At 46.2% G+C, this 17,478-nt stretch overlaps 1 protein-coding gene and 1 long non-coding RNA gene across 2 annotated transcripts in view; one reads left to right on the forward strand and one right to left on the reverse strand.

The window, feature by feature from the left end:
- Nucleotides 1–1,951, reverse strand: part of ALPK2 (alpha kinase 2) — an 80,342-nt gene extending 78,391 nt beyond the window's left edge. Inside the window, exon 1 of the mRNA XM_057699255.1 lies at nucleotides 196–1,951. Within this exon, the coding sequence (XP_057555238.1) occupies nucleotides 196–1,875 (1,680 nt within the window). The 5' untranslated portion in view covers nucleotides 1,876–1,951. The remainder of the gene's footprint in view (nucleotides 1–195) is intronic.
- LOC130831294 (uncharacterized) lies at nucleotides 1,876–17,330 on the forward strand. Its single transcript, XR_009048029.1, has 3 exons — nucleotides 1,876–1,952; nucleotides 4,857–4,965; nucleotides 14,986–17,330. It is a non-coding gene; the product is annotated as an uncharacterized LOC130831294 (long non-coding RNA).
- Nucleotides 17,331–17,478: the final 148 nt, after the last annotated feature.

Consider the following 17,478-nt stretch of genomic DNA (forward strand, 5'->3'; position numbering starts at 1 on the left):
CAGATTTCCTTCCCAGCAGCAGCCCCTGTCATTCACAAGTACCCTGATGGTACTGGGAGAATGATTTTGATGTACATTGTGGTACAGCAATTGTGAATGTGAAGGGAAGGGACACACACTCACACACACGTGTACACACATACATACACGCACAAATACATTCTAGCTTATAATTTTTTAAAAGAGGAGTCTTACCTGAGGATGGTCACTCCAGTCTGGAACCTTGCTTGTCTCAAGTACGTTTTTAACCCACACCCCTTCTCCCTGTAAGTCCAAGTTCCCTTCTTTGGGGAGTGAGCCCGGTGGAGTCTGCAGGATTTTTGCTTCTTGGTCTACTTGGGTTGAAATAGCACAGCCTCCTGCACGGAGATGGGAATTCAGATCAGTCGCTTCTCCTTTGGCTTGGGAACTCTCTCTTTTATCCCTTGGGGTTAGTGGGTGCTTAACAGGTCCTTTGGGATACAGGCAATTCAGGGAGGCTTCTGTTGCCCTTTCTTCCAGGTTGGGGTTCAGCTTCTTGGCTTTTCCCTTAATTCCCAGTCGCCTCACCCTGGCAGGTTTCTCTGAGCCCCTCCGGCTCAATAAGTCTTTCCCCCCTACTCTCTTCTCAGCTGCAGCCTCCAAACACTGGTTCATCCCTGATTTCCCTAACTCACCAGACAAGTGCTTCCTCTCTCTCTCTGTCACTGCTTTATCCATGTTTAGCAGATTGTCACTGGCGAATTCCTTTCCTGACTGGTGGCTGGCTCTGGTTTCTCCCTGAATTCCTGGATAACCATCCTCAGCAGCCTCCGAAGCCGTGGGTGGTTTACATCCCCCCTGGTGTGTCACCATCGATGTTCCATCCTGGTGCCGTCCCAGAGGCAGAGTGACCCCCGTTTGCGGGGTTGAGGCACCGTGCGCGGAGGCGCGGCTGCTCCTCACCCCCACTTCTTGGGGTGGTGAGTGATAACCACAGAGGCCAGGGGTGGCATCCATAGGCCCAGTGTCATCCGACACCGGAGGCCCACAACCCATTTCACTGAGGACACGCTCACACCCACCCAGGCAACACTCACTGAATTCCATCTCTTTGTCATCGCTTTCTAATAAAAAAACATGCTCCGTTCCCTGCAGGTTCCTTTGCCAAACTGCATTAGAGTAATCCGTCATAACGTCGGAACATTCCAGATACTCCAGGTCATCATCTGAAAACTCCTCGGTGTAGGTTAGGGTTATCTCTGGGCAAAGTTCATAATCACTGTCAGAGTCTATGCTGGAAGCCGGGGGGCTGACTGGCTTGTTGCTCGTGGCCCTGTCACCTGGGGAAGTGGATGAGGCTGCCTCCGTCAGTGGTAGGCTCAAGCAGATGTATTTCTGTACTTTGGGATTTTGGTGACTAGAGTTTAAGACTTCCTCATTGGGGCCATCGTTGTCTAAGGCACCATCCATTAACCTTGATACTTCGGAATGCACTGTCCCGTGACCACACACATCTTGTTTTTTGGGAATATCACTTGAATCAGGACAAAGCAACCCATCTGAAATTTCCTCTCTGTTATCCGGATCACAAGCCTCTTCAGTTTGCCTTGTGTCTTTAACATCCAAGGGATTTTCAGAATTGGATGCACCAAGGTCATTATCGGCCAATAGGTGGAATGCGCGTGCACCGTTGAATTTGGAGGAGGGGGAGTCAGCTGACGTGGGAGGACCCGAGGCAATACTTTCTTCTTCCTTATAAGGATGCTCTTTCTCATCAATCTGATGTGTGCCTTCCTGATCATTTGTCTCTGTTTCATGTTTGCAACCTGCGTCCCTGCCATCTTTCGGGTTAGGAGAGAGTTGTTGATTCTCTGACGGGCACTCCACTTCAATGGAAGCCGAGCAGCAGATCATCCCAAAACAGTTTTTAGCAGAGATCTGATAAACAGCAGCGTCATTTTGGGTACAGCTAGGATGAAGTGAAGACACAGGTAAGTTTGCATGCGTACTTTTCCCGTATCACAGCACACACAGAAAATGACTATGGTTTCCCTGCACACTCAAGGACACCTGTGGTCCCCCGGGAAGGGGGTTCGTGGTCAGAGCCAACCGGCTGAGATGCTCAGCATTTTCCTTTCAGACTCTTCACAATCTTACCCCAAATTGAAAATGCTGAGAATTACTCAGATGAATGGGGAAACGTTTTATATTCTAGTTTCTTCTTCTCTCCTTTTATTTTGTCATTCTATGTTATGGGAATTTGAAAAAGCATTACTTTCTGGAGTAAGGCGTTATACATAAATAATTAAAGTACTCTAACTCCTCTAGTAGAACAGTATAAGCAGTAACTCTTTTTAAGACTGTGCTAAGAAGGCATGGTTCTTGCCAGTAGGCTATAAAGATAATACCATCCTAGGACTATGTGTATGAAGAACGGTGCCATTTCCTCTTTAATTTAACATGACTATAAAGTCTAAACCACAGCCATGAACCCCTCTGGCTAGAAAGCAATGTCCACATGTCATCCTGACCAAGACCCACCAGGTGTTTGGCTTTGGCCCAGCAGGGAAGAAACTGAATCCTGGATCACACCAAGCCTGCTCTCCCTGCTCCAGGAGAGATGGTGCTCTGTGGCCCCACCCTTTCTTGACTGGAGCCACACGGAGCCTGGAGCCTGACCTGCTTTGCTGACCTTTCCCCTAAGACGCTTCTCCAGGTTCTGCAGTCCCAATAAAAACTTGTTAAACTTGCTTTATATTTGCACTCTTAGTTATCTCATCTGATCTCATTTTCATTGTAACACTGCTGATCTCACTCTATGTATTATCCAGCTCAGAAGTCAACCATTTTCAGAAGGCAGGAGCTGAGGGTCTGGCTCAGACTTAGAGATGATGCTCAGATCTTTAATGACTGATGTGTGTAAAAGATGAGCAAATATCTAACCCAGGAGGGTCAGTGTTAGATGCTCACAGTTATGCAACACTGTCTTCCTTATCCTCTCTCTTCCTTATTGGAGGGACCTCTTTGTCTCCTGAGCTCACATATGCTCATAAGCCCTCAATTCTTGAGTGCCCACTCACATAGGCCTCATTTTCAGAAATCATAGACTAATTCCAATTTTATTAATAACTTGTTTTATTGGTAACTTGGTTCCCAAGTAGAAGACATTCAGTGGTGGCCAACGCCGGCCAAGGCTGGCCAAGCCTGACCCACAGCTGATCTCTGGATTTGCCGTGGCCGACACCACGGGGAAATTGAAATTTAGGACAACTTTCTGGGGGAAACTGTATCTGCTCCTGTCTATTTCACAAGGTTATTCTGAGGCTCAAATGACAAATTCAATGTGAAGGGGCTTTACAAAGCAGAAACTTTATGCCACATGTACTCTATAAGAATGTGAAAGTGATAAAATGATAATTACGTGATGTGATAGAGATATTAGCCGAAGCTAACGTGGCAGTCATATTGCAATATAAAGGTATCAAATCAATATATTATACACCTTCAACTTACACAGTGTTTTATGTCAAATATAGCTCAATTTAAAAAAAAAAAAGGATGCGGCAGAATTACCATATGACCCAGCAATCCCACTACTAGGCATATACCCAGAGAACACCATAATTCAAAAAGATACATGCACCCCACTGTTCATTGCAGCACTGTTTACAATAGCCAGGTCATGGAAGCAACCTAAATGTCCATCAACAGATGAATGGATAAAGAAGATATGGTACATATATACAATGGAAATTACTCAGCCGTAAAAAGCAACGAAATTGGGATATTTGTAGAGACATGGATGGACCTAGAGACTGTCACACAGAGTGAAGTAAGTCAGAAAGAGAAAAACAGATATCGTATATTAATGCATATATGCGGAATATAGAAAAACAGTACAGATCAACTAGTTTGCAAGGCAGAAATAGAGACACAGATGTAGAGAACAAACATATGGACACCAAGCGGGGAAGCGTGGGGGGGAGGTGGTTGGGGTGGGATGAATTGGGAGATTGGGATTGCCATATATACATTACTAATAAGAAAAAAATATCAAATTGTACACTTCAAATATATGCAGTTTATTGTATGTCAATTATATCTCAATAAAAGTTCTTAAAAAAATTTTTTTTTAAAAAGGATGAGGGGCTTCCTAGGTGGCACAGTGGTTAAGAATCCGCCTGCCAATGCAGGTGACATGGGTACTATCCCTGCTTCAGGAAGATCCCACATGCCTCGGAGCAACAAAGCCTGTGTGCCACAACTATTGAGGCCGTGTGCCACAACTACTGAAACCCATGTGCCTAGAGCCTGAGCTCCGCAACAAGAGAAGCCACGGCAATGAGGAGCCCGTGCACTACAACAAAGAGTAGCCCCCACTCATCGCAACTAAAAGAAAGCCCACACACAGCAAAAAAGACCCAACACAGCCAATAAAATAAATAAATAAATAAATAAATAAATTTATTTATTTAAAAAAAAGGATGAGGCAGTGCTAAGACAAAGTTATCTCTGGTTCTCTAGAAGTATGCAGAAGAATTATCAGGGAACTCCATTCAAAATTCTTGAATCAGAATCTGTGGGTAAAGGGCCTAAGAACGTACTTTTCAAGTTCCCAAACACATTCTGCTACAAATTGTCCTTGGCTCACCCTTGGAGACACCCTCCTCCCCATTATCATTAATGCGGCTCAGGTCTCTTCAGTTAAAGCTGAGCGAGGCACGGAGAGAAAGTGACTTCTGCACGCATTTCACATTGTCCACATCATTTCCTTCGTGCCTCTTTTTGATTAGTTCTTGGAGATCTGGCCTCAACTGTGAGCTTACGAGGGGCATCGAAGAGCACCATGGGCTATTGGAAAATCCCAAGTAGTTCTGATTTCCTGTTTTATCCAGGCCACAATCCCTCTGCTGGACAAACCAGCTACCCTGAAGATACTATGACTTGAGTGGGAAGAAGAGAAAGGAGGAGAGGAAAATGAGCCCGAGAGAAACAAAGGACCAGGTAAGAAAGCAATAAAGGAGGAAACAGAGATGATTCTCCAGAATCAAGGAGAGCAAACAAAACAAATGTTAGAAAAACATGGAGAAAATAAATGGATTAACTATAGTTACCTTCTGAATGACTAAATTAACAGATCAGGGAATGTTATGATTTAGTAATGTGGGATTTTATGAAGCATGTGTTTTAGCTAATATAAGATTTACAAGTCATCCTGAGTACATTAAAGAGGAAAAGGAACTGGATTAAGTATAATTAACTTCTCACAGGCTAATGAGTGCCTTTGAAAGAGTTATGGTTTGTGGTTGGCAAGTCCTAGATAATTATCTCTAAGCATCCCAACAAGGAGGTGGAGAAAATCCGGCAAGGAACCCAGCCTTTGTTGAATGCTTCCTCTGTTAAACAGTGTGCTAGCTGCTCCCTGTCTGCAAAACTGAGGCTCAAAGGAGTCATTTCCCCAAAGCGAAACAAAGTTGGTAAGTGGTGGAGCTCGGATAGGAAACCAGAGCCTCTGACTCTGATGCCTAGCTCTGTGTATCCTGTTAGAAAATGGATATTCAGAGAAGGGAAATGACAGGGTGTAGAGAGAGATCATATGTGCGAATAAAGCATTTCCATCCTAAGTTTTCATCTTGATGGGTCAACTGACAACAAGAGTATGTACCACGATGATGGTAAAAGCTGAAGAAGAGTCAAGGAGATGGGCAAGACATCATGTCCACTCCTAAAATGACTAAAAATTCTAAGAAGGGAGATATTGTAAATTTCTCAGAGAACTTTGCGGGTCAGTTCTGTGCCAAGTTGTATGGCACAGTCCAGAAGGGCAAAGGGAGCACAGACAAGGGACTTCAGTGGTAGCCGTTGAAATGGTATGAACGTAGCATTGGGGTTTAGAATCTTTGCAAGATGCTGGCAGAGTGACCTGTGTGCCCCACAGTGATCTGACAGAAATGCAAAACCATCCTGGAAGAAATTCCCTGAACAATTAATTGCATTCTCTCTTTGCCTACCTTTCCTTTTGGATGAAGGAGACAGCAGCCTTCCTCCACCTTGCTGTGAAAATCTTGCCTGAATACTCTACGTTCTTTCTAAATTAGTCATTTCCATATTAGAGAAAAAGGGATGAATGCAACCTTACATAGATGGGGCTTCTTCTGAGCTTGAACCACCCAGATTGGTCTAAACCAGAGGTTCTCAAACATTTTGGAAGCAGGACCCCTCTAAATTCTCGAAAATGATTGAGCACTCAAAGAACATTTGTTTATGGGTGTAATATGCATCAATGTTGACCACATTAAAATCAAAACTGAGAAAAATTGAAAACATTTGTTTATTCCCTCAAGAATAACAAAAATTAACTCATTACATGTTTTCATAAATAACATATTTTTATGAAAAATACCTATATTTTTCCAAAACAAATTAAAATTGGAAGAGTGGTATTGATTTACATTTTTTTTCGTGTGGCTTAATAGAAAACAGCTGGATTTTTGTATCTGCTTCTGTATTCAGTGTGATACATCACATTGTTTGGGTTGAAGTATATGAAGAAATTCTGGCCTCACACTGATATGTAGTTGGAAAAGGAAGAAGTATTTTAATGGTCTTTTCATATGATTGCAGATAACCTCTTTGATACTATACAAAGATAAGTTGCAATGTGGAATCTGAAACCCTATCAATGAATTTTTCATACTTGTTGCATAAAATCCACTGGTCTGCACTGCATTTTACATGCCTCTTTAACCCATGTATGATTTTGTAACATCATGTATTAGTCATTTGGAAAAACTTGGTTCATAAGATCTTCCAAATATTAATAGAGTTCAACACAATATTTTTAAGAATCCCATTCCTTAATATTATTACTGATCCTATCAGAACAATTTTGAACTATTGGGAAACTACCAAGCTTATAATGAAGGATACAAGTTTTCCAAATTTCTAAATTAAGAAAATAATATAAATATTCACTTATAATACTTAAGTCAATTCTGTGCTAAACCGCATGGTAGAAGTGGAAGATGGAGGACCTTAGCAAAAGCTGTGAAATAAGGACCCCTGGAAGTTTCCTCCTTTATAAAAGCAGCAAGAACACTGGCAAAAATTTGTCTGAAGGAACTTTTTCAGAACTCTAAACATCAGCCACAGGCAATGTGGGTAGCATTTATTCAACAAAAATGGCTGAATCTCAGTTAGAACAGTGAGTTTTTTGCATTTTTACTCGCCCTCATCCTCTCCGTCCGTCCCTAGTTCCGTGGTAGTCTCGAGAACCAAGAGCCCACAATCACAGTGAAACTCAGCAACCCGGCAGCCACTGGAGAAGGCAGAACAGGGATGGAGCAACTCCAAAGCCTCATTCCCAGGGAATCATCATCATTTGACCTGTCTGGTGCTTTCCTGGAAGCCCAGACTCACGAGACTGTCTTTCTGTGACCTGATTCAGAGCTCACCCTGTGTGAACAATATTTCCCCGAGGGCATTTGTCCAAAAAATTCAGAGGCAATAGTTTAACATCATGGCTGCCTGCAGCAGTGGATAGCAATTGTGGCAAACAACGGGCTGACCGAAACGTTGAACTGGGAAGGAGGCTGGTTTCCATCGATGCTGGGGTGGGGGTGGGGGGCGGCGGGAGGCGGAAAGTGGTGCTAACTCTGGAAGTTCCTCGGGATCCTGCCAGCTTAACATGGTTTTGTGCCTTGGGAACAAGTGTTATAAATGTGAGCGAGAACTAAGAGCCCAAGGCAAGTACCCCCAGGACTAGTAACCCTATAAAATAAGAATATGAAGACAAGGGGTTGGGGAACAGAACGTAACAAGTGCAGTTAAAGACATGGAATCATTTTTTACTTTAGCTGCTGGTGTGGCAGACCTATACAAACGGATACTCTTTTAAATTCCTGCCCTTCAGTCACCATCATCACCATCACCAACATCATCGCCTAAGGGTGTCGTGTTTTCACATGCGTGATTTCACACATTTATTTATTCATGATTCCACCGGCACAAATAAAATAAGTTACTCCCATGTGCCCGGAAAAGCAGATTAGCCCAGCTCCTGTTGCTACTGCCTTCCCCTCTGGCTCCTGGAGGTCATTTGCCTGCTCCCAAAAAACCTCTCCCAACAATGTGAAAATTGCTGAAATTCAAACTGGGCGATCTGGCCAGGCACCCTGGAGACAGGGTTCATAGGAGAGGAAGCTGAAACTACTGGCTGGAAGTAAGATTTGGAATCCTCTCTGGACTTCAGATATTATTCTGTTTTATTACATAGTCCACGTTCCGGTGGAAGAAAACAAGATCTGGGGACGGGCTGTCTGCAGTGTCGCCCCGCCCCCTCCCTGAGCCGTGCCTGGCCGTGCAGCAAGAAGGGGGAGAGGCTGGGCTCAGTAAATACTGCTATGATGACATCCTTGTCCATTCTGCAGTCAGAGCACCAGGTGAAGGTCATAATATTTTCTGACACTAAGTGTCTGTGTTTTATGACTTGCCCAAGTGCTGCTATCCATTTTATAAATTGACTTATTCAGAATAATCAAAGGAATAAGCAAGCCTTTTATATGCCCCAAAGCTATGCTTGTTATAGAGATGGAAGAATTCTAATACTAGAAACACACAGAATTTCTTGATATTTTCCATAAGCAGCTAGAGATATTTCAAATCTGATGAGGAGATTCCTTGCACATATGCCAACTTATTTATTTATCCAACAGAGGTACTGGACCGCACATCTGGAGAGCGGAGGGGGCCCTTTGGGCTATGCTGCTCCAGGGACTGTCTGCCTCCCACCCACTCTCCCCCCACCCCACCCCCCGTCCCCTCTTTTGCTCCGTATCACAGAGCCGGCCCTGGAGGCTGCATCTCCCCTGCTCCCAGGAACACCGGCTTCCTGCTGCATTTGACCAAAAGAAGGCAGGAGATGGAGGGTGGGAAGAGAGGAGAAGGCAGCCTCCGGTGGCATTTCTAGCAGACTCCACCCCTCCTGTAGCTCCAGTCCCACAGGACAGCCCACCCGGAACGAGTAGCCCTGCCCCCTCCCTTCGTCTCCGCAGGTAGGAGATGGCGGCTTCCTGCCAATGCTAATCTGAGGTGGGGGAGGGACACCCCACCGCCCAATATCAGCTAAAGTCCTTAAAAATAGTAGCCAACCAAATCCAGCAATGTTTAGAAAAACGTATACATTGTAACCAAGTGAGGTTGTCTGAGAAATACAAGGCTGGATCCACACTCAAAAATCAATGAATATGGGGACTTCCAGATAGGGCAGAGGAAGAAGTTAGTAAATCCCCTTTTCCAATAACAACTATGAAACTGGACGAAACGGTCAAAAACCATATTAGGTGCAAGAAATTGATCAAAAGGAAAACAAATGCAAAACACATTTGCAGCTAGGGACTTAAAGCTGCAAATTCCCCTAATAAAAATGAAGATTATTATAAGATCTCTGTCTTCACTATATGTCAGCACTACAAACACACACACACACACACACACACACACACACATTATGACCATAAGAACAGACAAATAGCTCGAACAGACTAGCAACCAGAAATAGTGTGAAGGATGTGGGAATATATCCGCCTGTCTGGCTCAATCACCTGTGTAGCCCTGCATTTACTGTTTGGTTTTTGTCTTCCTGGTTAGACCCTGACTGATACAGAGAAGATTTATTTTACAGATCTTGGAACTGAGGTCCTAAGAAGATGTGTCTCTCTTAAGTTACACAGCAAAAAAAAATAATAAATATCTCCCATGTGTAAGGCACTGTGTTAGCCGCTTAGAGAAGATAAAGATGTTAAATTCCTAGGCCCTTTCTTAGATGCTCCCCATCCAATAAGTGAAACAAGATGTCTTTGAAACAGCTCCAACACAGGACAGTATGTGTTAAGTGCCATTAAAAATCAGATCAATTACAGAAATTGGGGGGGGGAGGGTGCATGATAATGAGGGAGGGTTTCCTGGGAATTTGGAAGCTTAAGCAGGTCTAGGAAATGCACAGTAGGTTATGGCAGGAAAGATGGTTCCTGCCTGAGGTTGGGGAGGGAACTGATCACTCCCAGCAGAAGGGATGGCCAAAGGTGAGAGGAGATGGGAAAACTCCCAGCTCTCACCCAAAACAACAAACCATGTTTCATTTGGAACCCGGGGGAGCGCTGGGCTGAAAGTTAGGGCAACTGCATGATTTACTGTTGAAGGAAGTAGGACGCTTTAGAGAGTGAGGAGAGGCCTGATTAATATTTATACCAAACCACAGACAGAAAGTGGGGTCACTTCCTCCCAGGCTAATCAGGAGGAAGAATCACCCACCAGGATGTGGGCAGGGCCCAGATGGTGAAGGATTTTCCATCCCAGACTGAAGGGTTTGGACCTCAGGCTCCAATTCAGCGGGAAGCAGATCAGAGCAGTCATTTAGGGAGGAGTGAAAATCATTCTGTAAGATGCTCACCACACTGCACAGGGTACCAGGGTGAGGACGGCACACTCCCCATCTCCTGAGGCCTCGGGCTGAGCAGAGACCCCCCATCCTCCCATATGTCCTGCTGGACCTACAACCACATATGCCTGGCTCACTGCATGGGACTCGAAAAGACAGACAAAAAATGGATGGCATAAGAGTTGTTTCCTTCCCTGGGGGAGCTACCAATTTTGCTGAAAGATAAGACTTTCAGGTATTAAACAGGGAGCAGCATGTGATTTGCAAACTCCAGTGTCATCAAATTCCAAAAGCACTGTTGAGGCAGTGAGCGCTTCTGGTGGACAGGAGGGGAGAGGTCAGGGTGGCCTGGATCTCAGGGAACCAGCCAGGAGCAGGTAACCTGAGCCCAGCGGGGAGGATTAGACTTTGGCCGGATGGGGAGGAGGGGAGGGCATTCCAGGCAGGGGTAATGGAGCTGGAAGGAGCAGGTCGTGTGTAAGGGACAGAGAAGAGATGAGCTGTGTGGGGAGAGGGCCCCGAAGGACAGGCGCTGTAGGTTGGAGGCACAGAATTCTGCTCAGGAGCGAACTGCCAGGGAAATTCTACTTTTCCCCTTCACTCGGGTGCAGTTCTGAGCAGACTGGAGAAGCAGGCTGCAAAGCCAGTACAGCATATAGTGGGTAAGGGACAGACTTAGCGGCAAGCCTGCCTGGGTCCACACGCTGCCCGCCTGCCATGTGATATTGGACAAGTTACTGAGTGGCTCGGGAAAATTACTGGACCTACACCAGAGGGGGACATGAGGATTATGGGAGTTAATTCCTGTAAATGCTCACAGCAGGGCCAGGCACACATGAAGCTCTAAATCGGCAATTTTCAGCCCTGGCTGAACCTTAGAATCCCTCGGAGCGTTTCTGAAAAACTACCAGTGCCAGAAGATTTTTAGGGCAGTGAAACAACTCTGTAGGATACTATATTGGTAGATAGATGTCATCATGCATTTTTACAAACCCACAGGTTGTACAATGCTGAGAGTGAGCCCTGATGTAAACTGTGGACTCTGGCTGGTAACGACGTGTCAGTGGAGGCTCAGCAGTTGTAGCAAACGTCCCATTCTGGTGGGGGATGCAGACAGTGGGAGGGTCTGCATTGGGGACAGGGGGTGGATATGGAAACTGTGCTTTCAGTTCCATTTTGCTGTGAACCTAACATTGCTCAAAAAAACGAAGTCTCTTTAAGAGAGGGGAAAAAAATACCAGCGCCAGGGCCCCACAAAAAAAAAAAAAAAAAAACCAATTAAGCAGCAACTCAGGGTGAAGCGCTTTGCCATTGGTGTTTTTTAAGTCTCCCAGGTGGCCATACTGGGCAGTCAGGGCTCAGAAAGCACTGAGCTAAACGAATGTTAGCTCTGGGACCTTGCGAAGGAGTGGGGGGAGCCGGTAAGTGGATGGCAGAGGAGGGATCTCCGCCTGGACACGTCCAGGGAGTGGTTTTCCTGGCTCTCACTTGGCACAAAAGTGCTGAGCTTTTGACATCTTTTTGAGCCTCTGGGACGAAATGCAGACCAACCAGACATTCTCTGAACGAGAAATGAGCAAACTGACTTCAGAAAGGAAAACATCTGGTGGTGTTACTGCCAACAGGCTTAGTTAACAGATGACTGACCCCTCATCAAAAGAACACTCAAGGGTAGCTGCAAACAATCCCCACCCACTTCATCAATGGGCCACCAAGCCAGCGTAGGGTCCCAGAATGCCTCCAGAAATCCCAAGGGACACTGTGACAATACAAAGACTCCTAGATTGAAATGAAAATCCATCTATGAAAGACATGTCATCTTGAGAGCAGGACAGAGAATGACACACCACTGGACATGGGCTCCGAGGGCCCAAAGCTCTTTCATAAAAGCAAGTTAGCTTAGAATTCTGAAGGACTGATACTGTTTATTTAAACACCCAGCATGCTCCAAAGCAAATCTTGATTTTCCCATCCAAACCCACTTCTCATATCAAAAAAGTCTGCAATTCCATTCTACCAATTGCTCGGGCTGCACACCTCCCCTCCCCTCCAGCACCTGATCCAGCAGCATCATATCCGGTGCTGTCAGATGCATCCAGAACCTAGCAGCTTCCTGCCACCTTCTCCAGCACCACTGTGGACCAGGCCATTTCACCCCTCGTCTGAATTACTGCATCGCTGCCTGCGGGTCTTTCCCGCTGTGCCCTGTCTCCTCTACGGACAAAACATTCGCACCACAGCAGCCCAGCAGCATCCTTTTAAAACGAAGCCAGAAAAGATCATTTCTCTGTTTAGAAACCCTCCTGTGTCCACATCTCATCCAAAGTAAGATCACGGCCTCCAAGACCCAACGGTCTTAGGTCTGGGATTCATCTCCTGCGACTGTGCCCTCCCTCGACCCTCTCCAGCCACAGGGACCTTGCATGTTCTCACCTCTGGCCTTCCTCCTGCCCTTACTATTCCCTCTGATGAGAACACTCTTTCCCGGGTTCACGCCCCTCTCCCTCTCCTACCCATCACATCTCTGCTCCCAGCAGGTCACTAGAGAGCACTTTCCTCCCCTGACACGCCTTCCCTCCCTGGCTTTCCTTTACCCTTTGTCACCAGACACTTTACTGATTTTATTGGTCTAAGTGTGACTCCCCCTCTCATCCCTACTCCATGAGATTGAGGACTTCACTGTGCTGCTGCTACTGTGGGTTTAAAGCCATTGCAGCAAGAGTCAACTAGCTTTTTTATTCCTTCTTCCTTTTTCTTTTTTTTCTTTGGCCTCTCTGTGCAGCATGTGGGATCTTAGTTCCCTGCCCAGGGATCAAACCTATGCCCCCTGCAGTGGAAGCATGGCGTCCTAACCAGTGGTCCTCCAGGGAATTCCCTCAACCAGCTTTCTTGAAAAAAAAAAAGTGGAGGTGAAATTTGATCCAAGATTTGAACAGACCTGGAAGCTGTGATTACAGACCTGCCTACTGTTCCATCAGTTGATTTCAAACCTTCAGAAACAGAAGTTGGAGTAGTGACAGTCAAACATACTAAATTCAGGATTCTTACAAAAGCAGAGATTGACGTCACCTTGTTACTCTAGTAGAGAGAAACTAAATATTGTAGTCAGTTTACCAAATGATGCCACTTGCCTCTGTGTTTGGTCAGGACAGAACAACATTATGGAGGCCCTTGGATTGAAAAAGGAACCCCTCTCACTCCTCCTGCCTCTGAAGTGGTTAGATTTTGTATAAATAAAAATAATGCTTTCGAAAAATCAAAGCAAAAACAAATAAACAAAAATAACCCAGGGTCTTGAACAGTCCTTGGTATATAGTAGGCCCTCCATGAATTCTTGTTTTTCAAGAAAGCCCTCCCGATCACTCCTTTCTGAATTATACTCCAGCACGTGTGTTGGTAGATTTTGTTTTGGAGGACGGCCCTGGTAGAGCGAGATGCGTGTGTGACAGAACGGGACCTTGGGGCCCTGCAGGGACACAATTCTTGGGTAATCATAGCTTTGCACCCAACCAGTTGTTAGGGACTTGGATGGGTCCCATGATCACTCTGGTCTTGGGTGATCTATAAAGTAAAGGAATTAGACTAGACCAATTGCATGTGACCAATTAAATCAGCATTTCTTGGGAGCAGCACCTGAGTATCCGTATTTTTCAAGAGTTCACCAGGGGTAATGTATAGCCTGGAGCAGGATGCCTCAGAGAGCCGGGCCTCTCATGTGTTAATGTGCACACAAATCACCTGGGGTTTCCTTAAAACGCAGAATCTGCGTTGCCGGGTCAGGGTGGGGGCTGGGACGCTGGCAGTCTAACGAGCTCCCAGGGGAAATCAGCTTTGCACGACAAGGTCTTGGAGTTGCTTCCAGCTCCACGACTCCACCGCATCTATGAAGAGTGACTGTCCCTTTATCAAATTCTCAGAAAGATATCAGCTGTCACTTGACTGGCGGCTCCATTTTGAGCTGAGTTCCCAGTAAATGCCTAGCAGCTGCCCCTGCATGCAATTCCGGTGGATGTTCAAGTTGGCTTTGCTTTTTTCAAAAACTCATGGCTCGACCCAGGCAGGGAGAACGTGCAACACGAGACCTGAGAACTTCCCTCTCAAAAGCAGCCTAGGAGACTGTGGTCAGGGAAGAAACCCATCGCAACTGAATTGCTTCTCTTTGCCTGCCGCTCTGTCGTCAGAGCCTCGGTGCCCGCTGTGTCCCTCTTGGGCATCTTCCCCGGACCACCTCACTGCACCTCTGCCTCACTCCCATCTCCTGGGGCCCGCTGGGTGAGCAGGCCTGGTGACTGGCAGCAGACAGGAAAGCGGGGTGCTGGCACGGTGCCTGGGGGAGCAGCCCTATGTTGGGGGAAGGCTAGGCAGGGCTGGAAAAGAAGAAGCATCCCTCCCCACCCCCGCTGCAGCAGCGGCCCAGGGAACGGGGAATGACAAGGCCAGAAAGAGGGCGGCCACAGAGTAACCAGAAACTCAGGCTCCCTGCAGCTTAATGGGTGACAGGAGCCCCTGACATGGTGGCCTTGTCCTCTAGCTCCTGTGGGAACCCTTTTCACATTATTCTCTATCTTCACAACCCCCTTCAACAGCACAGCTGCTAAAGCACCAGCAGGCCGACCACCAAGAAGCCACCATAATTCAAATTCCTCCCCCAGGATCCAGATGGCTGTCCGGGGAATGGCTCTGTGCAGGAGGAAAAATTAAACTGACAAAGACAGATGAACAGGAGAAACACATACAAAGTTTATTGAATTTATACATGTACGTGGAGCCTTCACAAGAGAATGAAGACCCAAAGAAGTGACCAGAGCAGGAAGCTTTTAGGCACAGAAACAGTACATTTGTGTGAAGGATTGACAAGACAAAGGGTTCGGGCTGTGGGTAGTAAATGGTGAAGAGCTAATAGGAAGATGAGGGTGCATTTAACAAGGTTCGTTTGTACAGAGCTCTTGGCCCCAATTTCCCTGTCTCTGGTGATAAGAAGGCCTTCCCTTCTCCTGGCACAGAGAACGCACCTTTCACAGGGGAGTTTTAGGACCTGGTTCTGGGAAGAAAGGTCAGAGTGACCTTCCTGCTTCTTCCATTAAAAAAAAAAAATTCCCTTGGGACTTTCCTGGTGGTGCAGTGGTTAAGAATCCACCTGCCAATGCAGGGGACACGGGTTCAATCCCTGATCCAGGAAGATCCCACATGCCATGGAGCAACTAAGCCCTGTTCATCACAACTACTGAGCCCGTGTGCTGCAACTACGGAAGCCCACATGCCTAGAGCCCATGCTCCACCACAAGAGAAGCCACTGCAATGAGAAACCCGTGCACCGCAATGAAGAGAAGCCCCCATTCACCACAACTAGAGAAAGTCGGTGCACAGCAACAAAGACCCAATGCACCCAATAAAGAAATTAAAAACAAACAAACAAACAAAAAAGACCCTCTAAAAAAAACAAAAAAAAATTCCCTCGGTTTAAGATTTTCCATATGCCAAGGTACCATATTTGGGGGTAGCGTGTCCTGAACCCTATCAGCTCTTTCCTCTCCCCTCAGATCAGGACTCGGTAAAGAATATAACAAAAGTACTACATGTGTTACAAATCTTCACTGTGTGGGGCGCTGGAGGTACAGCAGGGAACAGACCGGACAAGCTTCTCTTCCCCTGGAACTTACCTTCCAGTTGGGGGAAGCTCACGACAAACAAAAATACAAAAAAATATATATCATGACTGGAAACAACCCAAGTGTCCATCAAAGGAATAACAACTCTGGTGGATCCGAACCCGGAAACTCAGAGACACCACTCAGCCATAAAAGGGATGAACCACTGACAGAGCAGATGACACAGATGATTCTCAAAATACTTAAGTGGAGTGAAAGAGCCTGATGCAAGAGAGTACATGCTCCACGATCTCATTTATATCAAAATTCTAGAAAAGACAAACTAGTCTCCATGACCAAAAGCAGATCAGTTGTTGTGTGATGATGGGTGGGCAGAGAGGGCAGGAAAGTCAGGGTGTAAAGGGGCATTGAGAGTTCTTTTGAGGGGATAGTTACGTCCACTCTCTTGATGGTTCCATGCGTGTGTGTATGTGTTCAAGCTCACCAAATTGAACACTTTAAACCTGTAGAGTTCACTGTATGTCAATTACACCTCTGCAAAGCTATTAAATGTGTGTGTGTACGCACGCGCGCGTGTATACACATAGATATATACATTATGTCACGTGCTACATGAAAAGTAAAGCAAGATGAGGAAGGCAGGACATGCTGGGAGCAGGAGGCCCTATTTTAGATGGGTCGTCAGAGGAGGCCTCAGGTGATTTTGAGCAGAAACCTGAAGGCAGTAAGAGAACTGGCCATGGGGTCATCTGGGGAGAGAACATTTCCGGTAGAAGGAGGAGCTAGGGCAAAGGCCCTGTGGGCCTGAGTAACACTGGAGCTCAGTGATGGCTCAGAACTGAGTTAATGCTTCAATATCTGGACTGAATCATTGCCCCAAGCTTCACACACAGTCTTGCATCTGTCCTGCCTACCCCAGTAGAGTTCATATCTTTGGCCAGAGCTGACTTCTTAACACCTACAAAAGCAGCGGTCACACTACACCAGCTCTGGAATCTGCACTAAGATTCTCATTCAAGAATTCCAAGATCTGCTTGAGCCCATCTTCTCTGAAATGGGCAGGCAGCCTGATTCCACTTTCAAACTCTTATGACTGAGAGTGAGTGTGTCTAACAAAACACAGAAGACCTCAGGGTAAAAAGAGTGAACATTTACCTGGCATTTGCTAAGTGCCAGGCACTGTTCTAAAAACCTTATGTACATTGTCTCAGCTCATCTTCCCCCTGCCGGGAGCCGTCCAGGGATTGCCTAAAGGCTCAGGCAAGGCCGAGCACTTCGGGAATGGCCTGCAAGGCGGGAATTCGGCTCGGGAGAGCTGCAAAGCAGGCATCTTGGAAGTACCAGAGTTCTCCGAGATTTAGTTTCACTATGAGTCTCCTTTGTGTACTTTTTCTTTCTAGGAATGATGAGCTCTCTGGGTGAGGGGTGCCAACGCTGCCTTCAAGAATGGTGGCTACCCCCCCCCCCCCC

Source organism: Hippopotamus amphibius, chromosome 11 (assembly GCF_030028045.1).
Source record: "Hippopotamus amphibius kiboko isolate mHipAmp2 chromosome 11, mHipAmp2.hap2, whole genome shotgun sequence".
Lineage (NCBI taxonomy): Eukaryota > Metazoa > Chordata > Mammalia > Artiodactyla > Hippopotamidae > Hippopotamus > Hippopotamus amphibius.